General features: G+C 46.3%; 1 protein-coding gene across 5 annotated transcripts in view; it reads right to left on the reverse strand.

Moving 5' to 3' along the window:
- Positions 1 to 1138: 1138 nt before the first annotated feature.
- LOC114876834 (transcription factor Sox-2) overlaps positions 1139 to 18548 on the reverse strand; it is a 239927-nt gene continuing 222517 nt past the window's right edge. The window contains exons 3-4 of one of the 5 annotated variants that reach the window (XR_003789457.2): positions 16215 to 16341; positions 11556 to 11711 (exon numbers count right to left, since the gene is read on the reverse strand). Coding sequence is in view for 2 of the 5 variants with exons in the window: in XM_029188684.2 (XP_029044517.1) it covers positions 2245 to 2314 (70 nt within the window). In the remaining 3 variants the exon portion in view is untranslated. Of the gene's footprint in view, positions 2315 to 11555; positions 11712 to 16214; positions 16342 to 18548 lie in introns of those variants that run through there. The other 4 variants (XM_029188684.2, XR_006830065.1, XM_029188685.2 and 1 more) reach the window with 4 other exon arrangements.

Raw genomic sequence — 18548 nt, forward strand, 5'->3', positions numbered from 1 at the left:
ACCGGTGTCCTGATCACGTTCCGCGTGTCCCCCGTCGTGTCGTCCTTACAGGACGCGTTTACGCCGTCCGGTACACGCGTACATATGCGTGTAGCAATTTACTGGCCGAAGAGGAGGCGTCGGGCTACATAAATCAGAAAGACAACGCGTCTGCTTATTAACCACCGGCGATTTATTTCCGCCTGGTTGGTACACGGACTTTCCACGCGGCCATCCATTCGTTCCACGTCGAACTGTTGCGACAAAATTGAAAAATTCCCATCGAAACAGAAACCGGCTAAATGAACTCTGAATTTCTATTTACTCCGGTGATCAACAAATCTTACCACGAATATGTGTAGCTATTTCTTCGTTTACCTTTCGAGCCGCTGCGTTATCGTACACCCCTGAATGTAAACGAATTCCACGTTGAAATTTATCGACTTCCGTTCTCCATTCACAGATATATTCGACGATACTTCCGGCAATACTCTCCTTCACGCGTTTCGACGTACGATAACGTTATCGATGTCAGATGAAAAATAACACCCCCGTTTCGACGGGGGACCATTCTACCGTTCGATTTAAATATATCTCTTCGGTCGACGGAATCTGTACGGATAAAAATCGACGATTCATCGGCGATCGTGTAATTGCGTAGGCTTGTAATTGTTACGCTGGAAAGATGAGGAAAGGGAAGAGGTAAGAGTATCAGGAATGCCAGGAAATATGGGGAGGGCTTAATCGTGGCGGGGTTGGATCTCGTGCAATTAATCGAGGGAGGAGCACGTCGGATTTTAAGGACTCCTCCTGGTGCGTGAGGACCCACCGCGGGTTCCGTCTTCCGTTATTTATGTTCCTGGATCCGAGAAGCTCGGGGGGTCCAGGAATGTCCGCCGTTCCACCAAAACGCGGTTCCACTGTGACTATTAATTATCCCTCTGACCCGTTCACGCCTAAGACAGTTTCGTCTCCGTTGTCTTACCTTCTTCCTTTCGTGGTTCCCGATCATCGGTGACTTGGAATATTAATTATATCGAAATTCTCTTTATTCGCCTCGGTATTGAACTGCAAGGATAAAGTGAAAAATTAAAAGGATATTCAAAGATTGTCTCGGTGTACCTACGGGAGAAGATAGGAGGAATAAATCACGAATATCCTCGTTCCACCGATACTTTATTTATCCAACCATCTCAATCCAGTGAGAAAATCGCAATCTATCCGGAGGTCTCGAGGCGCCACTGTTTTTCCAACGACGAGGCTCACGCTGCGCCTTAGACGCGAGTGTGTATCTACGATCGCGTACATGCCGCTGGCGTACGCGCACGCCTGGAATAATTAACAAGAAGACGCAAGAAAGGGGAAGAAGGCAGCAGGTAGGAAGAGTCTCGTAAACTGTCAGGTGCCTTCGAACGTCCCCTCGGTGTATCCCTCGCGTCTTCCTGAATTTTAAATTCCCATCTACCCCGTTAACGACCACCTCGTTAGAAACGCACCTTCTATTGCGTATTCACAAATTGATTTGGTCCAAAGTCTACGCGACACCTAGGCTATTCGGGATTGATCCCGATGCCCTCGAATTCGAGACTTCGAATAGCAATAACAGTATCGTTATTCTTCGCGATAAAACTCGGTGAGATTCGGGTGAAAAGAGGAGGGAATAAGAGGAACGAAGGACAAAACGGCGTGGTAACATCGCGATTTATCCTCGCGCAACGCGTGATTTATAACGATGCGTACAGTCGCTACTGCAACCACGTCTACCTGCCCCTCTCATTTGTACGCACTTTCTCTCATTTACGCTCGCGGAACCCACCGAAAACAAGAAGAAGAAGAAGAAGAAGAAAAATAAAAGGAGTTAGAGAGGAAAAAGAAGACACACAGACAGGCAACTCGTGAGTGGAGCATGAATTATTCAAACTGGCGGCTCTCTCTCGTTCGCCGCGTCGTTGATAATGATAATCATGGATCTCGTCGGTAATGATAACTGTTCGTCGATCTCGTTGGACGGATCACGATAATAATGACAATAATCGCACCTCGATGTTACACAAACGACGGACGCGAACGTTCCGTGGATTAATACACACGACGTTTGTTCCAGGACACTTTCAGTGTTACACGATTGGACACTTGCCGCAAATTGTCGCGTCAAGTTAATTTATCCCCGTGTCCAGGGTGCTGCGATGATTGGTATTCACGTGTGTTCCAAAGGGAAAAGGCGTCCATTCAATCGACCGGTCTCCTCGGTTCGATTCTACATTTTCAATATAATGGAGATCCCAGGGAGCACTGGCTGGATGCTAATCTCCTTACCTCTTCCGGATATCGGTACCTGAAGCAAACAAGTATTTTTATTAACAATTGTTTCAAAGAATATTCATTTCTATCGCCGCTTGCGTGTAATCTCAAATTAACCCTTTAATATGTTAAATTTGGTACATTTAGTATGGTCGGATTCTGAGCTAAATTCTAATTCTAATTTGCGATATTTAAAAAATAACGCAATTATTTAAAAAATCATAGACGAAAGAGTTAAAGAGGGACACCACGTTACTATTCCAGGAACTCAGCTATTTTTTCACTGAAACGAATTTCGAGAAAAATAGTAAAGGGGGAGTCCGAAGCGGAAGAAGAATCCAAATTAACCCTTTACCGAATAACATTGTAACACAATAATTCAAATATGTTAAATTTGGTACCTTTAGTATAGTCGAATTCTGAGCTAAATTATAATTATAATTTGTTCAATCAAGGATCATGATTAACGCAACTATTTAAAAAATCATAGACGAAGGAGTTAAAAAGAGACTCCACGTTACTATTCCAGGAACCCAGCTATTTTTCCTGTAAAACGAATTTCGAGAAAAATAGTGAAGGGGGAGTCCGAAGCGGAAGAAGGATCCAAATTAACCCTTTACCGAATAACATTGTAACACAATAATTCAAATATGTTAAATTTGGTACCTTTAGTATAGCCGAATTCTGAGCTAAATTCAAATTATAATTTGCTCAATCAAGGATGCATAATATTTCATTTTTCTAAAAATCATAGACGAAGGAGTTAAAGAGAGACTCCACGTTACTATTCCAGGAACCCAGCTATTTTTCCTCTAAACCGAATTTCGAGAAAAATAGTAAAGGGTGAGTCCGAAGCGGAAGAAGGATCCAGGTAGACAAGATGCGATCCGCACCGCGGTTGCACGTAGGAGCACGTCGCTGTAGGTAAAACGTACCCACTGCATCCTGCCCCTTCCTCCACCTTTTTCCTGCCCCTCCCGAGGATCTGACCCACCGACGGTGGCAGTAGCGGCGCGCATAACAGGGTGGACGTTTAACATATGACCGGCTACCAGTGTTATTAATGCGCCGGTAGCGTCGTGCTCGGTTTCTTCCGAGCCCACGTACGGTGCCAACGATCCTCGTGGCTGGGTTGGGGCCACCCGCGGGTCCTCCCAGCCCCGACCGGGCCCCTTGATCGCGGAGTAAGAGGCCCGCAGAGCCGAGGTGGGGTAACGTTCGCGAGGTACACAGGGAAGACGTAACACGACACTCGGAAACTGCGCCGCGACCACGTCGGCCTCCACCGGTCCGAGTTATGTCTTCCTGTTGCCTCTGGCTCTAATTAATACGTGTTTAAGCGTATACTGCCGTCTCGATTCTTTAGGATCTCTTTGCCCTCCCAAATAGCTGAGCATTGTAAAATTCGCTGGGTGTCTATGCAAATTGACCTAATCGAATCTGAAAGAATCTCTAAGCTCCCGTGGCAACGGGGTAGCACGAAAAATCGCTGAAAGGGAAGAAAAAAATCGTCGTGGGTGTGCCTATTTATCGCACGATAGAGGGAGAAGGTTCGAGGCCTGATTCCAGAGAGGCGAAGGAAGCATCCGAGACGCGATCCAACGTTGCTATAGGCAAATATCTCCCGCTCAGCCAGGACATTAGGAGTTCTCCGGCGTCCGGAGGATTATAAATCCTTAATACAGATCGGCACGCGATGCCCGGCTCGTTAGGGTGATGCATGGCCGACTCTGGTGTCCCGGGGTGTACGGTAGCCGATACCAACACAAGCTTACACCGAGCTCGTACGACAGACTCGTTCCTGCGGGAACGGGTACACCCTCACACACCGGCCAGCCACCAGGTAATAATGAGAGATCAGAGATACGGCTCGATATTAATTGTGCGCATCGAGTGTGGCGGTGCTGCTGCTGCTGTTCCCTCCACTTTGGTACCGGCCAGAGAGATCTGACTGCTACCGGCTTACACCGATCCTTCGATGCGATATGTGCGATATACGATACAAGGACCCTGTGGACCTGATCCTGCTGGTTCGCGAGCGAAAAAGGCACGCATGCTCGGTCACCAACACGTGGACAATTTTCTTGGAAATTTATTTCGACTCCGTTTTTACATCTTTTCTTGCCAGGTATCTTGGTATATTTAGATAGTTTAAAATTTTGTGGAAATTCCTGATAATGTGCTCGAGAAATAAATAGAAGATGAAAAGAGAGAAAAATTCTGATTGAGCGCTCCTCCTTTTCGTCCTTCCTGATCCTTCTCAGCTTCTCCAGAAACCCACGCCCACGATGTCCCATCGCTCGTTCCACGGAACCGAGAATATTTCCTCTTCCCTTTCGCTCAGCTACGTGGGGGCCACTTTGAAGATACGATCTCGAAACAAATTACGAACGTTGCTCGCGCTGGCCCTGCCGTTTGCGCTCCGTCCTTCGCAGCTGGATCGGAATAATCGCGACCCGTTAGCGGGCAGAGTGAGATCGCGTCTTTTTTAAATCGACGCGGGTATCGTTCTCCCCTCCGCCTCTCCGGGCAGAGGAGGATTTATGGACCGACAGAGTAATAAGTTCCCTCGGAATTAAAGTTCCACGCCTTGTACCAGTTCGTTCTGATAACGATCGAAGTCCGGGGCCGTGGATCGTCACGAGGCGCTACTTTCTTCTTTTTCCTTCCTTTTTTTTTTATCTTGCCCGTTATCGATGCGCGTCGAATCTCGACCCGATCGTTGGACCGTGTTCGAAATCTGGGTCAAAGTAAGTCAACGATTCCGTCCTGTGTTTGCTCGGCTTCGACCGAGATACCAGTTCCATCGATGCTGGAAGTGGTACTCTATGACTGTTTAAATCGTTCCGAAATGGTAACACGTTACCAACGTTGAATAGTTTCACTCAGCGGCAATTTTCCAAGGAATCCAGGACGATTCTAATCCTGACAGACGGAGAGGATCGGCGAACGTAGGAACAAGAAATCGTATAGGAATCGTTGGAGGTGTGTGCGATGGTAGCTGTTGGACGGTCGGGTCCGTAGCTCGTCTCAATCCGGATTACGGTAACACCTGGCCATCCGCAATTTTATCATCCCCCGTTCCGGAAGGATTCCAATTTTCTTCTCCCGTTACGCCACCCCCTGGCCTCTTATCCAACCTCACTGTCGGCGACCGTTTCTTCTGCTCGCTCTTCTTTTTTTTTCTTCTTTCTTCGCCGTCTCCGGGAGACTCAATCTGTGTCTCATCGTGGATTATTGGGATTTCGTGGAGTAGGAAGAGGAAGTTGGCTGGCTGGCTTGGCTGGCTGCTTGCCCCGACCGTCTGCGCCAAGAGAATCGGTTAGAAGAGAGCAGATTCGTTGACCAGCGAGTGCCTTTAATTCTTTTCCTCGCGAAACCGTTCGACCAGCCGAAATAAGGAGCTCCGGTGATCGCTGATTTCGTCGAATTGTCCTCACTGATAATTTACGCCGTCCACCGTAGCCAGCCTGGATTTTTAAGTCCTTTCTTCTCCAGCACCGTTCTTTTCTTCCTGCGGCACACGGAAGCTCCGGACTGCGGGCTTTTTAATTCCGTCTTGTTCCTTCCTTGGCCCGGACATTTAATTGCGAGGACTTCTTGGAAACGGGTGAGTCTGCAAGGAGGTTCGCACGTTTTCAGCTCCTGCGGAATCGGTCGATTTTCGTTTCGTTGGAAAAAAAGGAATCTGGAAAAGTTGCCAATTTTTACAAACGTCCCTTAGTTCGCATTTTCCTTCATAACCAGCTAAAATGATCCTCTTAAGCGACGGAGGGGTCGCAAAAGAGTGCCGCGAAGGAGATCTCGAACAGAGAAAATAATGATTCCATAGTCGCGAGATAATTGGCGTAAGGAGCTTGCCACGTACACAGAGAGCTTCAAGGGGTGGTTGCGGGAACATCAAAGGAGACCTTCAACCCCCGTGGTACCAGCGACAAAACTCCTTTTTTCACCGTCTCTTGGCGATGCACGAAATCGATCCGCGATGATTAATTTTCAATCGCGGCTTAATTACGCCAGCCGGCTAAGCCCGATTGAAGAGGCGTCCCCTGGAATGGTGAAAGGGCGGTCTGCGTCGAAGGAAAAGAAGGGAAAAAGGGAGAGTGAAAGAAAAAAGAGAAACGAGAAAGGAAGTGTAAAGAGAAAAAAGAGGAGGACGCCTGTGTCCCTATGGTCCTCGAATAGAAGGGATGTCCCATGGTCGTTCTTCTCTTTCCATGCCAGGATTGGGTCCAAGATGGGGGTTGCAGGGTGCACGAGGGGTGCGGACGCAGGACACGATTGCCAGGAACACGTGATTAGATGGCCCTCCTTCCATCCGATTCTCCGGATTGGACACCCCCTCTTGAGTCACTGAGGGACGTAAAAAAATGCAATCGGCTCTTAGCGTAATGAAAAAGAACCGACCCCGGGTAATTCGCGTCCATGTGGCTCTCTTCTGTTTTACACGACGAACGTAGAGGGTGAGCACCCTTTGCCCCCCCTTCACAGTCCTCGCGATTGCAGCTGTCGCGTTTCAGGATATCGGCGACTTTGACGACGGATACGGGAATCGAATGGTCCCTGTAATCGCTGTCAGCCTTCCACCCGTTCAACGACAAATTTCACGCTCCTCCTAAGGAATTAACGATGTCATTCAATGAGCTACGCGATTTCTCGATAACACGGTGGATAGCGCGTTCAATAGACGTGGCTATCTTAATACAGCCTCTCGGTATTGTGCCGTTTGCAGAACGAACTTTGACGACGGTGTCGAAGTAACAGACGTTTTGAAAGGTCGATTGTCCATCAGAGAAACCGTGCGATTTATCAATTTATAATTTTTCGAATGATTTTTCAATTTTCCATTCGGCGAATGCTATTCGACCCCTCGAGTCCCCAATGCATCACAGGATTTTCCTCGATTGTTTCAAGTCATCCGTCGCGTTTATCGCCGGTCGAATCGTTTGCCCGCTGGAAATTGTCGTGTCTACAAAATGAAGATGTAGTTTCGGGTGGCTCGAACGCGGCAGGGAACAAGATCCTACGCGGACGAGGGCAAAAAGCCCATGATTCCCGTGATTCATGGCAGTTTTTACGCTGGGTGGCCGGAATAATTCACCCTAATGCTCCTGCTAACTGCCTGTGGCCGTAGCGCGCGATTGTTTATTGCCAAAAAGCATCTCTTTAATATATATCATCGCCTCTGCGCCGAAGTAGCGTGCAAAAAATAGCGTCGAGAATAGGCAGGGGAGCGAAACGAATGGATCGAAATTTTTCATCTTCTTTTTTTTAAATAAACCTCTCGAACTTTTGTCGAGTAAACAAACGTGTACACCTTTCGTACTTTCTTCTCGTTTGCGAATTCGTCGCGAGATCCGCTTAATCGTATCAGTCGCGTTAAGGGTTGCGAGTTGCTTTTGTGTCGAAGAGGTGAACTCGTTACGGAGAGGGTGAATGGTAAAAATAATAAAAAATAAAACAAACGCAGCTTCGAGATTAATGAACGTCGATCATATTTCGACTAGGTGCACGACCGTGGAACGTGTTTGATGGAGAGAAGGGTACAGTATTTTTTTTTCTTTTTTCGTTGTAATGTTTTTTTTCTTCCCTTTCGATGTCGGTGCGACAGACCGTCGAGTATCAACAGCAATTGCAAAACGATCACGCGGATAGGAGTGCCGTTAGACACGTGCATTAATAACACTCGACATTCAGTATTCTTCCAGCTCGCAGACTGGTTTCTCTATTTCTCTACTCCCCCTTTCGCCCCTCGACTCCTCGGCGAGCCACCGTGCTGGAATTTAAACGCGATTTCACAGGTGAAGCTCGTTTTTCATTTTAATCATAATTTATATATATACACGCATATTTCATCCAAGAATTTCCGCTGCTTTTTCCATTGGGATATTTTGAAAAATAACGAATCGAAGGTTTTTCAGTTGGAAAAATGAAAAGGGGATGAAAGTTGAAGGTTGACAAAAGATGGCAAAGGTGTACGAGAGGGTTTGTAAGGGCCAAAGTGGAGCAGTCGAATTGACGCACGGTTGAGAGGTGTATTAATTAGCAGACTGGAGAGAAAATAGCGAGTAAGGATAGGCCTCAGGGTTGAAATCATTAGCAAGGGTTTGTTTCGCGATTCTGATTTAGCCCCTCCAGCCTGCCACGTCAATTCTAATTGCGTTTGACAGTAATTTGGTAAGGGAGAGAGGGTTGATTGACGGCTAGCCAGGTTGCGAACCGTTCCTCCACAGCTTTCTCCATTCACCTTCCATCTTTTTCGTACATCGACGATACTTGCACGACGTGGAACGGGCATGTATCTTGTATCTCGAACCAGATAACCCTGCTGAGTTTCCAATTTCACTGACGTTAATTAAGATTAATCAATATCCGGTACAAGTTAAATAACGCGATTTTATTAAACGTCAAGAAAGATACGTTTCCATTAACTTTGTTTCTTCGAAACGATCCAAGGATTTCTCTGGGATAAGACACAGATTGGTTGTCAGTGTGATTTCGATGAGACAGAAAATCGCGCGTTTAATGCCACACGCTCGATTCGTTTCATTAGATACGCATCGGGAACGTGACGCGAGATCGTGTTGGCCCTTTTGCGATCTGGACAATTCCTCGATCGTTTCGACGCCGTGTCAGAGGAAACCGTGACGAAGATGACGACGGGCCACGGTTTGTTCTGGTCACAAACGTTAATTAAAGCTGAAACGACGACGGTGCATGGCTTATCTTGTTTCTCCGTCAGCAAACTCGCGCGGGGAATGCGGCGGTAAATTATTGATTGTGCCACTAATTAATGCTACGCGAATTGCAACCGTTTAGTTTCGTTTCATCGAAGAGAAGAAACGGAGAAAATTCGTCCTGAAATTCTTTTCAGACGATCTTCTTTTGATGAAAAAGAAGAGAACGAACGATGACAGAAATTTATACGATGGACGTTTCTTGGCACCGTTTGACAGCGGGAAAATAAGTTTGACAAAAATATAACAACGCCGAGGAATAATACGATCCCCTTTTGTTCCGGGACAATGGCTGAAATATAAGTATCAATGGAAATATTAATATCGCGCGAATGTACGTGATATCACGGCTTAAATATGCGCTCGTACAAATCATCGTTCCCCGAGGCGGGGAAACCGATCGGATCGTAGCGAAATTAATTAATCCGCGGATCGATACATCCGACGATAGTTCGTTAATCGTTGATGGCTAATTATGTTCAGCAGAGTGCATATAGAACGTAGTATGCATCGCGTGATCGTAAATGCTTCAAGTTTCCGCTCGAATATGCTCGATTGTCCCATTAATACGGCGACTGTTCATCGGCGGTGATCAGTGACCAGCGTTACGAATTTAATTTTAATCAAATAATTGGAGGATTTTGGATGGAATACCTGATGGAAATTAATTTTTAATATCCTTGGACAACGAGTAGAATTACACGCGACGAGACGCGGGATGAAACGAAGAAATAAGGGAGCGGAAGAAGCGCAACGTTACCGATTCCGCTCAAGAAATTCGGCAGAATGTAATAAGAGGGTTGGCGAACGGCATCCCCTCGGCTAAAAAGCTGCCGGAAAAGAGATTACTTTCTTCTTTGTATTTTGCCATGATGCGGCCGGGTCGCGAGGATGGACAAGGAGGAGAACGAAGAGGAAACAACTCGGTTCGCGCGTAGGAAAAAGACGAGGAGGTTGGAAAGTGAAGGAATACGTTTGGGAGGAGGTCGGACGAGGTACAACGACGATAAAGAGAAAATCCGTAGGAGAGAGGTAAGAGGAAACGGTGCTAGGAGAAGAATGAAGAGGACAGAGGGTGCATCGTGAAAAGCTGGGAAGAAAGAAGAGAAAACCGGAGGAACACGAGGAGGGAAGGAGAAACTAGCGCGCGGAAGAAAGAGGGTGTGGGTGGATGAAGCGAAACGGAGCCCGGAGCTGGGTTTATCTCGCTCATCCTCATTAAAACCCTTCGCTACCCACCCCCTTCTTCCTGCTGCCAGCTCTTCCTCTTCGGCTTACTCTCTTCTCTTCCTTCGAATCGCAGCCCGTTCTGCTCGCGCCAACAGACGGAGGTCTCCTCCCTGTGTCCTCGTGTTGGTAACACGAAGACAAACACCGACCGTTGAAAACTGTTCTGCACCCGTGCCGGGGCTTTCTGTTTGCGTGCGTTCCTTCTGTGTACGTGTACGCGATGGTATATACCCGGTAGGCATCCCCGGCTCGTTGTAGCACGCTCTATTAATTAAAAAAATGGGGACTCCAGGGAATGCTGGTCAGCGACAGGGGGTGAGAGCGCATCGACGCCTCCGTAATTGGAGAGGGACGGAGGGGAGAGAATGAAGATTTCGTTGCTCTAACTACGCTCCTAATGATTCTTTAATCATTCCTTAATGTCGGCTGGATATTTCTACCCTCCTCTTTCATTCCTCCTCCCTTTGCTCTCTCCTTCTCTTTATTATTTTATCGTCAAGCACGAGGCTACATGGTACTTAACAATTTTCTCTTTGAATCTTCCTTTCTTCTGCTGGAAAGATATTCTTCTTTAATTTCAGTAACCATCGTATTAGGTTCTTGCAGATAAAATGGCTGATTTTGAAATGTTAAAAGTGTTCTAAAACAGCACTTGTAGCATATCAATTTGAACCTTAGATTTTGATGAAAATTACTGTACAAACGTTTTGGTAATATTCTCAACATAAAATGGCTTATTATTGAAAATCGTACCTACAATTTTTATTCTGAAAATAAATGAAAAGAAATCTGAGCTGGAAAATCGTCGTTTCGAACGACGGATGTTCCAGCCGAGCCATCGCGATTTTCTCTAAGCAGAGCCAGAGGAAAAAGAAATCTCCTCTCGAGAGCGTGCTCATCTTCCTCGGCTTCGGGTTAGGTATCTTCGATATAACGAAGGGTGGTGGCTAAAACAAAGGGCCGGTCGCGGGTTGGTCGATAGTCCACGGCCGCCAATCAGGCGAGACCTCGCCGGCAACCCTCGTCCTTGCAACTTGCTATCCGTCGAGGGTGGGTTACACCACGGGGAGAGTTTGCTCATCCCCGTAGAAAGAGGAACTCCGTGAACGAGGATGGCCAGGGTGTCTCGTCGCCAGGGTTACGATTCGATGGCGAAAACCGTTCCTTCTCTCGACCTTCTTCGTTCCTCTCTGTCTCTACATCTATATTTCATCGAACGTTTCGATAGTTTCTTTTTAACTTCAATGATAAATTGATAATTTGCCAAGTTGTGAAAAGCAGGAAAGGGGTACGTCTGCCACCCGTCTCTCAACGTATCTCGTTTATTCAACACTTACTTTTATTATACATCCTTACGCGTAAGATCTACATAAAAACTTATTAAAACGAGCTTAATTATATGTTCATAACTGGTTCTGGGCTGGGGCAGCTTCGCGTAGCGCTTCGGTGCACGGTGTTCCCGTTCTACAACAGAAAGAAACCATGTCGGTATTAATATTCAGATCGATAATGAAACATAATAATAAACAAGATGAGATCGGTAGATAACAGCGGAGATTTTGAATAAATGTTTCATGCATTATTCAAGCAACGATATTCGTATATTCCAATCTACGAAATAATTTTCTGGATGATTCCTAATTTTTCTAAACACCAATGAAAGTATCAGGATGGGAAACAGCAATTAAATCATTAAGCGATTGTTACAAGGAATTAAAGAATATTTCAAAACTAATTTGAAAGGTAAGAGGCGTGTAACTTTTTAAATTACCCAGAAGACTTAACTCGAGACGAGACTCGAAGCGAACAATGAAGTGAATCGTGGGCACGACGAAGGGGATGGAAAGAAGAAGAAACGAAAAGAGGCAGGGAGGAGGTTCCACTTTTGTGAAGCGGACAAACGAGAGGCAATCGCTCGATCGGTGATCAGCCTTCAGTGGCACCGTCGAAGTGGCAATATTAATTTATTCCTCGTAATGCCTGCTGATCCACCGGGAACCGGGGGCCGGAAGCAGGGGTGGGGAAAAAAACGCGGCTGTCTTCGCGATTCTGCGGATCGACGATCATCGATTGTTCCGGGGCGTCAGGCCAGAACGATCTCAGGACCATTATTAAACCGACTGTCCCGCGGGACGCTTCTTCCTCTTTCCACTCCCGTTTCTGCACGCGCAGCACGTGTATCTGGTAATTAATAATTGCGAGTAATTACCCCTATCCCGTTCCCTCGGGGGCCGCGTCGCGATTTCGGGAGGGTTATTGACTCCGCTCATCGATTTCCCTCGGTGAAGAAAATTTCTTTTCAATTCTAAATTATATCAAATTCATAGCAACTCTTACAATAATTGAAGAAAATTGAAAAGAAATGCGAGAAGGAGCGAAATGAAATCGGTCGATTGCAGAAGAGGGATAAAAAAATGAAGACGAAGAAGAAGAAAAAGAGCGGAACGAGCAACGAGGAGACGCATCATCTCCAAACGGCCGTGACAAATGAATTTTTATTAAGCCCCGGTTCCATCGTAGCTTATCAACCGATCCGATTGGCACAATACTACCGAATGAACGAGGCTGACAATATCGAGGAACCTCCCCCGCTTCGGGTCTAACCTCACCCAGCCTGTGTAATTATTTTTACGAGGGTGAGAAGCCGGCTGCCGGTGACAGCTTCGCGGACTGGAGGTAGAGAGCTAGCTGACGGAGACACGACGAGGACGAGGCCGGAACCAACGAACCGTTCCGTCAAACAGAGAGACGGAGAATCGTCCCGGTGAAACAGGTAGAGAACGAATCCACCCCTTTCTATGCTTTTTACGCTCCTTCGAAGGGGGTGGAAAAGGCGGACGGGAGAAACGGAGAGACAAAGATTCGTGTCATCGGCAGTGTCTCTGCTGGCCAGGGAACTGACAGGCTGGACACGTGGCTGGAACACCTGTTCCAGTGAGTGGAAAACGTGCTCCAGCGTTTCGTGGATTCTTTCATTGACCTTGAAAGTTTAGGCTCTCGAGTCATTTTGAAATTTTTTTCGAAGGCAGAACAGTTTTCAATTTTCAATTTCAATCCAGACGAATCCCGGATGGAATATTGAACTCGTTAGAATCGCCCCTAGAAGAAGTATTAATCCGACCCTGCCAGGATGATTCGAACAAGAAGGAGGAGAGGAGGAGGAACGAAGGATGAGTCGGCGAGAACGAACGGTCGCTCAGGCATCGAGCGCGATGCGCCCGTTCTCGGGTTCAATTTCTGGCGTCAATTAAAAAGTGACGCGGACCGAGGAAAATCAGTAATTAACGAACCAGCCACCTTCGAGCCCCCCGCCCTACCCCGGCGCTGGCTTCTTCCACGATTTTGCTACCACCGTTTTCACCACTCGTCTTTAATCGCTCGTCGATAAATTCTCGGCCACCTCCCTTCCCCTCCCCCAGTCAGGAATCTTTTTTAAATTTCTCCTCGACTAACTCGGTGGATGGAATTTTATCGAAGAACTCTGTAACTCCTTAGAGTTTCGGGCACCTCCAGTCTCTTTTCTTAATTCCGATCGCAATACGATAAAAAGTAACATTTTCATTGAAACACTCTGTATTCTTCACGGTAGGTAAAGTCTAGCAGGTGGCGCGATTTCTAAGACACGCTTGCTCGAGCACCCTCGCAACATGTTAATAAATTCCTCCCTATCGTGATTAACCTACGCGTAAATTACGAACCACAGTTAAATAACAAGCTGATCCTTAATGACCGTGAATGGTTTAAGCACGACGTAGAAGAGTTTTTCCATCGATAAGCAAACAAGCTGGACGAATGATCGGAAGGATCGAGGTGTAACCTTGTATCGATCGTTAATGACGTTCTGGTTCTGTGACAGGGAAGCGGTCAGCGAGGATTTGGCATCCTATGCCGATAAAAGGAAGAAGCCTGAACAGGAGGCGAGTCCAGGTGAAGTTCGTTACACACGATGACTCGGCAGAGACGGGCTTCTCGAAGGTGCCAACTTCCCCGCCAGCTTCGACACCTTTTTACCTCGCGTCAGGTCGCTCGTCATTAGCACTGGCCGGTAATTGCCAAATTCACGGGCCCCTGGACCTACGGTCGCGCTTAATCGGCCGATTACACAGTCCCCTAGCGTGCCGGGAACGCGATCGTTTCTTTCGATAAACGCCGCTATTGTTCGAGGTGTCCGTAGATCACGAACGATACCGTCGCTGCGGAGGATTGTTAGATTAGACGAGATCGCGTGGTGATAATTAATTGGCTGTCGCTTCGGGTCGTATCGTTACTTTTTACTTTATCGAATACCGATAGTGTTTTGACTGGAACCACGTGGAAAGTGTTACTTATATTTTTATATTAAAAATACATCTCTATCCAATGATTTTTTCGATGACTATGCTACAATGTTCCAGAAATACCTTTGATAACCTCGGTGACTTTCTCAAAGGAGAAATTCCAGGAGTTCCAAAGAGAATCACGGTCGAGACGGTCGTCACGGGAGAATTCGATCTTTAATATCCTTTTTAAGCAAAGGAGGAGGCAATTAACCACGTGGACGAGAAAGAAATTAGCGTGTAAGGGGCGTGCGTGAAGAAACGGTGGCGATACGCAAATAGAGCCGCGTTCGCTCCGCGCGAAATCGCGATGCACCTGGATTCCCAGCTTTTTGCCACGGCGAGAAGAAACGGAGCCTGCAACTAATTACCTGAAATAACCCATTAGCCCTGTATACACGAGAAATTACGGGAAAGAGGAAGACACGAGGAGGGGGATAGACGCATCATCCCTGACGAGTCAATCTCCGGACTCGAGGAACACCTCTTTTCGTTCTCCCCCCCAATCACTCGGTACCTTGTTGTTTCCATGAATCAGCGAAAATTCGCGAGCGAGGAAAATCGACGTCGCGACTCGAGACCTCGATCGGCCTTACGTGCAAATCGATTATGAACAAGTATCGTCTCGATACGGACGGTGATTCGTGGATTTAAAAGATAATTGGTCTCTGGTTATCTCGAGAAATATGATAATTGAATTCGAAGAATTTTAAAAATTTCAATCCAAGAAAATTGCAAAAAGGGTTGTAAGGATTCTGAAATTTTGTTTTTGAGATTTCGAACGAATTTGATCTATTTCTTAAGATCGCGGCGAAACTCGAAGCGTGTAATTTTCAGGAATGTTTTCGAGCATCCAGGGAAACTGTTCGCCGCCGAAGGGATGAAACGAGAGGAGCAATCACCGGCGATTTCATAGCTGTCGTCTATACTGGAAGCATCGAAGGCTCGTTTCAAGGTTCCTGCGGTATCGAACCGAGGATCCGTGGAATGACGAGGCGCATTCCCCTCTCACCCTTCGGACTTTCCCTTTCGAAAAAATTCCGAATGACACCTTACCCTGCGAACGAGTCTCGCTAGGTATTCCGCCACCTGACGTTTTCATTTTTAATTAAGCACCGAGCGACATCCGACCGTGCGTTCGATGTATAAAATAATCGCAAGAAAGATTAGAAGAGCTCGGTTTTAAATCGAGATCATCGATGGCGAACCATGACAGAGTATTAATCTCTTCTTTGAATTAACCAATCGATCAATTGATCGAGTATCGAGGATCGTGTAGTTTATCCGAGCGGAACGAACTCGCGCAGATCGAGCTGTCGAGTGAAACTGTAACAAAATTGCTAAGTTTGATTCGATTCGAGGAATCGATTATGTCGTGCGAGAATCTTCGACGAGGCCGTTGATTACTCGTCGCTTCGGGTATCGTGACTAGCTGGATACATTCCGGTCTCTACTTTGAAACAATTAACTTACGTGTAATTACCTTTTCGATCAATCTAACTTCTGGCTATTTAAATTATCTAGATTGCTGACGAGAGGCTATTATTCAAAATAATATCGAAACGTGACTGGGATTCGATATGAAAGTTTCTACAAGTGAAAAAATCAAGCGTACGATTATCTAATTTTATCAATAGGAAAATAGACTCACCGTCAGACGCGAAACAATCAAGGATCCTGATCCTTCGGTGCTGAAGAGGTTCGAGTTCGCCGTGCCGAAGGACGCTCACGTTGGCCAGGATTCTTGTACGCGTACGTTGCTCGTCGCGTTCCAATCCCTGAAACAGACACCACGAACACGTCTGAGCGATCAGTCGAATCCTTTCGAATGACCAGCGTGATCGAGAGACTGTTATCTGGTGACGAATTAATCATAATCAATACAAACTTTTCAATTAAATACCACGATCAATCAAACATCGAACAAAAATCTGTTCTATTTGAAATTTTTTCTTTTCTCTTTTATCTTCACTGTCACCATTGTTAATATCGCGACACGCGATCGAAATTCTTATAGCATTAGCGATAAAGAATCGTCGAATTAAAAATGAAATGAAATAAAAAAAGAAAGAAAAAGAAAAAATGAAATTCCTTACGCGGTAAGGTCGGACACGCGTTCGAGCGTCTCGTTATAGATCATCGTCGAGGTGTGAAAATGACGGATGGCCGTAACGAGACGAGAGAGCCAAGGCAGAGACTCCTTTTCTCCTCGCCTCCTTTCATTTTACTTCTCGCTCACGAACATCACGCGAGAAGAAGTAATGAGCCGGCTTCGTTACTTAACACCGCACGCAAGTCGTTTCACGCCCACGCGCGAAACAGCTTCGCGGGGGCTGGATTGATTCGAGGATGACAGTTACCTCGTCCCTGGCTTTATTACCTCGAAATCATTTTACGTCATGCCCGAGACGTTCGACGAAAATATCATCCGCATCCAGAATATAAATTATCGAACGACTTTAAATTAATTTTTCAAACTATCGTATGAATATGAAAAAAGAAAAGTGTCAAATTTCGGAAAGATGACAGCCTCCTCGTTTCTCATCCCGCTTCGTTAACGTCTCTCGTGCATCATTCTTCAGAAACATCAAGTCTCCGGTAGAAAGATAAAAACCTATCGATAAGAACGGAGAAACACCTGAGAGCGTCGGAAATTGAAGGAACGTTTCACGAATCCAAAGATTCATCGACCAATTACGAAGCGCACGATCCGGAGGGACTCGGGAGACGAGAAAAAGTGGAGCAGAGAAACGAGGCGAGCGAGGGAGGGAGAGAGATGAGGGAAAAGGAGGAAATAAACGAGGGAGAGACGAGGCGGTGGAGCAGCGTGTGAGAAGGCAAGAAGAAAGAGAGAAAAGGAGAGCAGAAGAGAGGAGGATGCGCCTTTATCAGCCAGCCCAAAGACCAACCAGACTGGGGCCAAGCTAACCAACCAGAGGCATCCTTCAGCCAGCGGATGCTAGCGAGCTGGTACGGAACCGAGCGGCGCGGCGCGTACCGCAGACGCCGACGCCGTCGACGCCGACGGCTAATGAGCAGAGCCTCAATGATACCCGACAAATGAAAAATCAGCTTCCCCTAATTACGGGATCCTTGGCAACGCTGCATCTTGATGACGTCTGCCCTGTTACCGTTTTCGGCTTAACCCGCGATCTTATTCGTTTTTCCTTCTATTTGATTCGCAACCAGCGTTAATTAGAGCCCCGTGCCCGGGGAATCGCGTCGAGACGCTGCTCCGCCTTTCTGGATAACGTTTTACCCAAGCGACTACCACAATATAACAAACGTCATCGAGGATGTTCGTTTCGAGGATTTCGCAGGATTTTCTTGCAATTAGATCGGAGACTCGGGGGTTATTAGCTTTCTGCTACTTCGGCTAATTATTGGGTCAATGGATAATTAAAGGAAAAAATGAATTTTTTAGTTAGTAGCTTTCGATTCACACGGCAACACGGAATACCGTCCAGTTGGATGGAATTGACCGATGTGAAAAAAAATAAAAGCAGGGGTGTCTACCCTTCTCCGACGACCACAACAGGGCGGTCCATTGTTCGAAAAAAATTAACTCTGGACTTTTATTTACTACCCTGTTGGTCGCCGCTCCGACTCGCGCCTCTGACCCTGACGAGACGACGACCGATCGATCGCGAAATTTACATCTCCCCTCGCGAACTAAATGGAGGGCAGTTCGTCATCGAATGGAGATTCCATCGCGGAAGATACAACGATATTATTCCTCGTTTTAACGCGACGGAATTATTTTTGATACGAGATTCCTATAATATAACACTTTATTTTTTAATTGGAAATAATTAAAACATTTTAACAAAAATACCTGGATAAAATGTATAATTTAAAATAAGAAACTGGAAGCCAGTCATTTCGATTGGTTTGGCGGTTCTTGTGTTAATAAGTGGAATTAAATTTGATAAGATTATTATTAGACAAGAAAATAAGGTTCTTTCTCTCCAACATCCCCAGGCAG

The sequence above is a fragment of the Osmia bicornis genome, chromosome 14 (assembly GCF_907164935.1).
Source record: "Osmia bicornis bicornis chromosome 14, iOsmBic2.1, whole genome shotgun sequence".
NCBI lineage: Eukaryota > Metazoa > Arthropoda > Insecta > Hymenoptera > Megachilidae > Osmia > Osmia bicornis.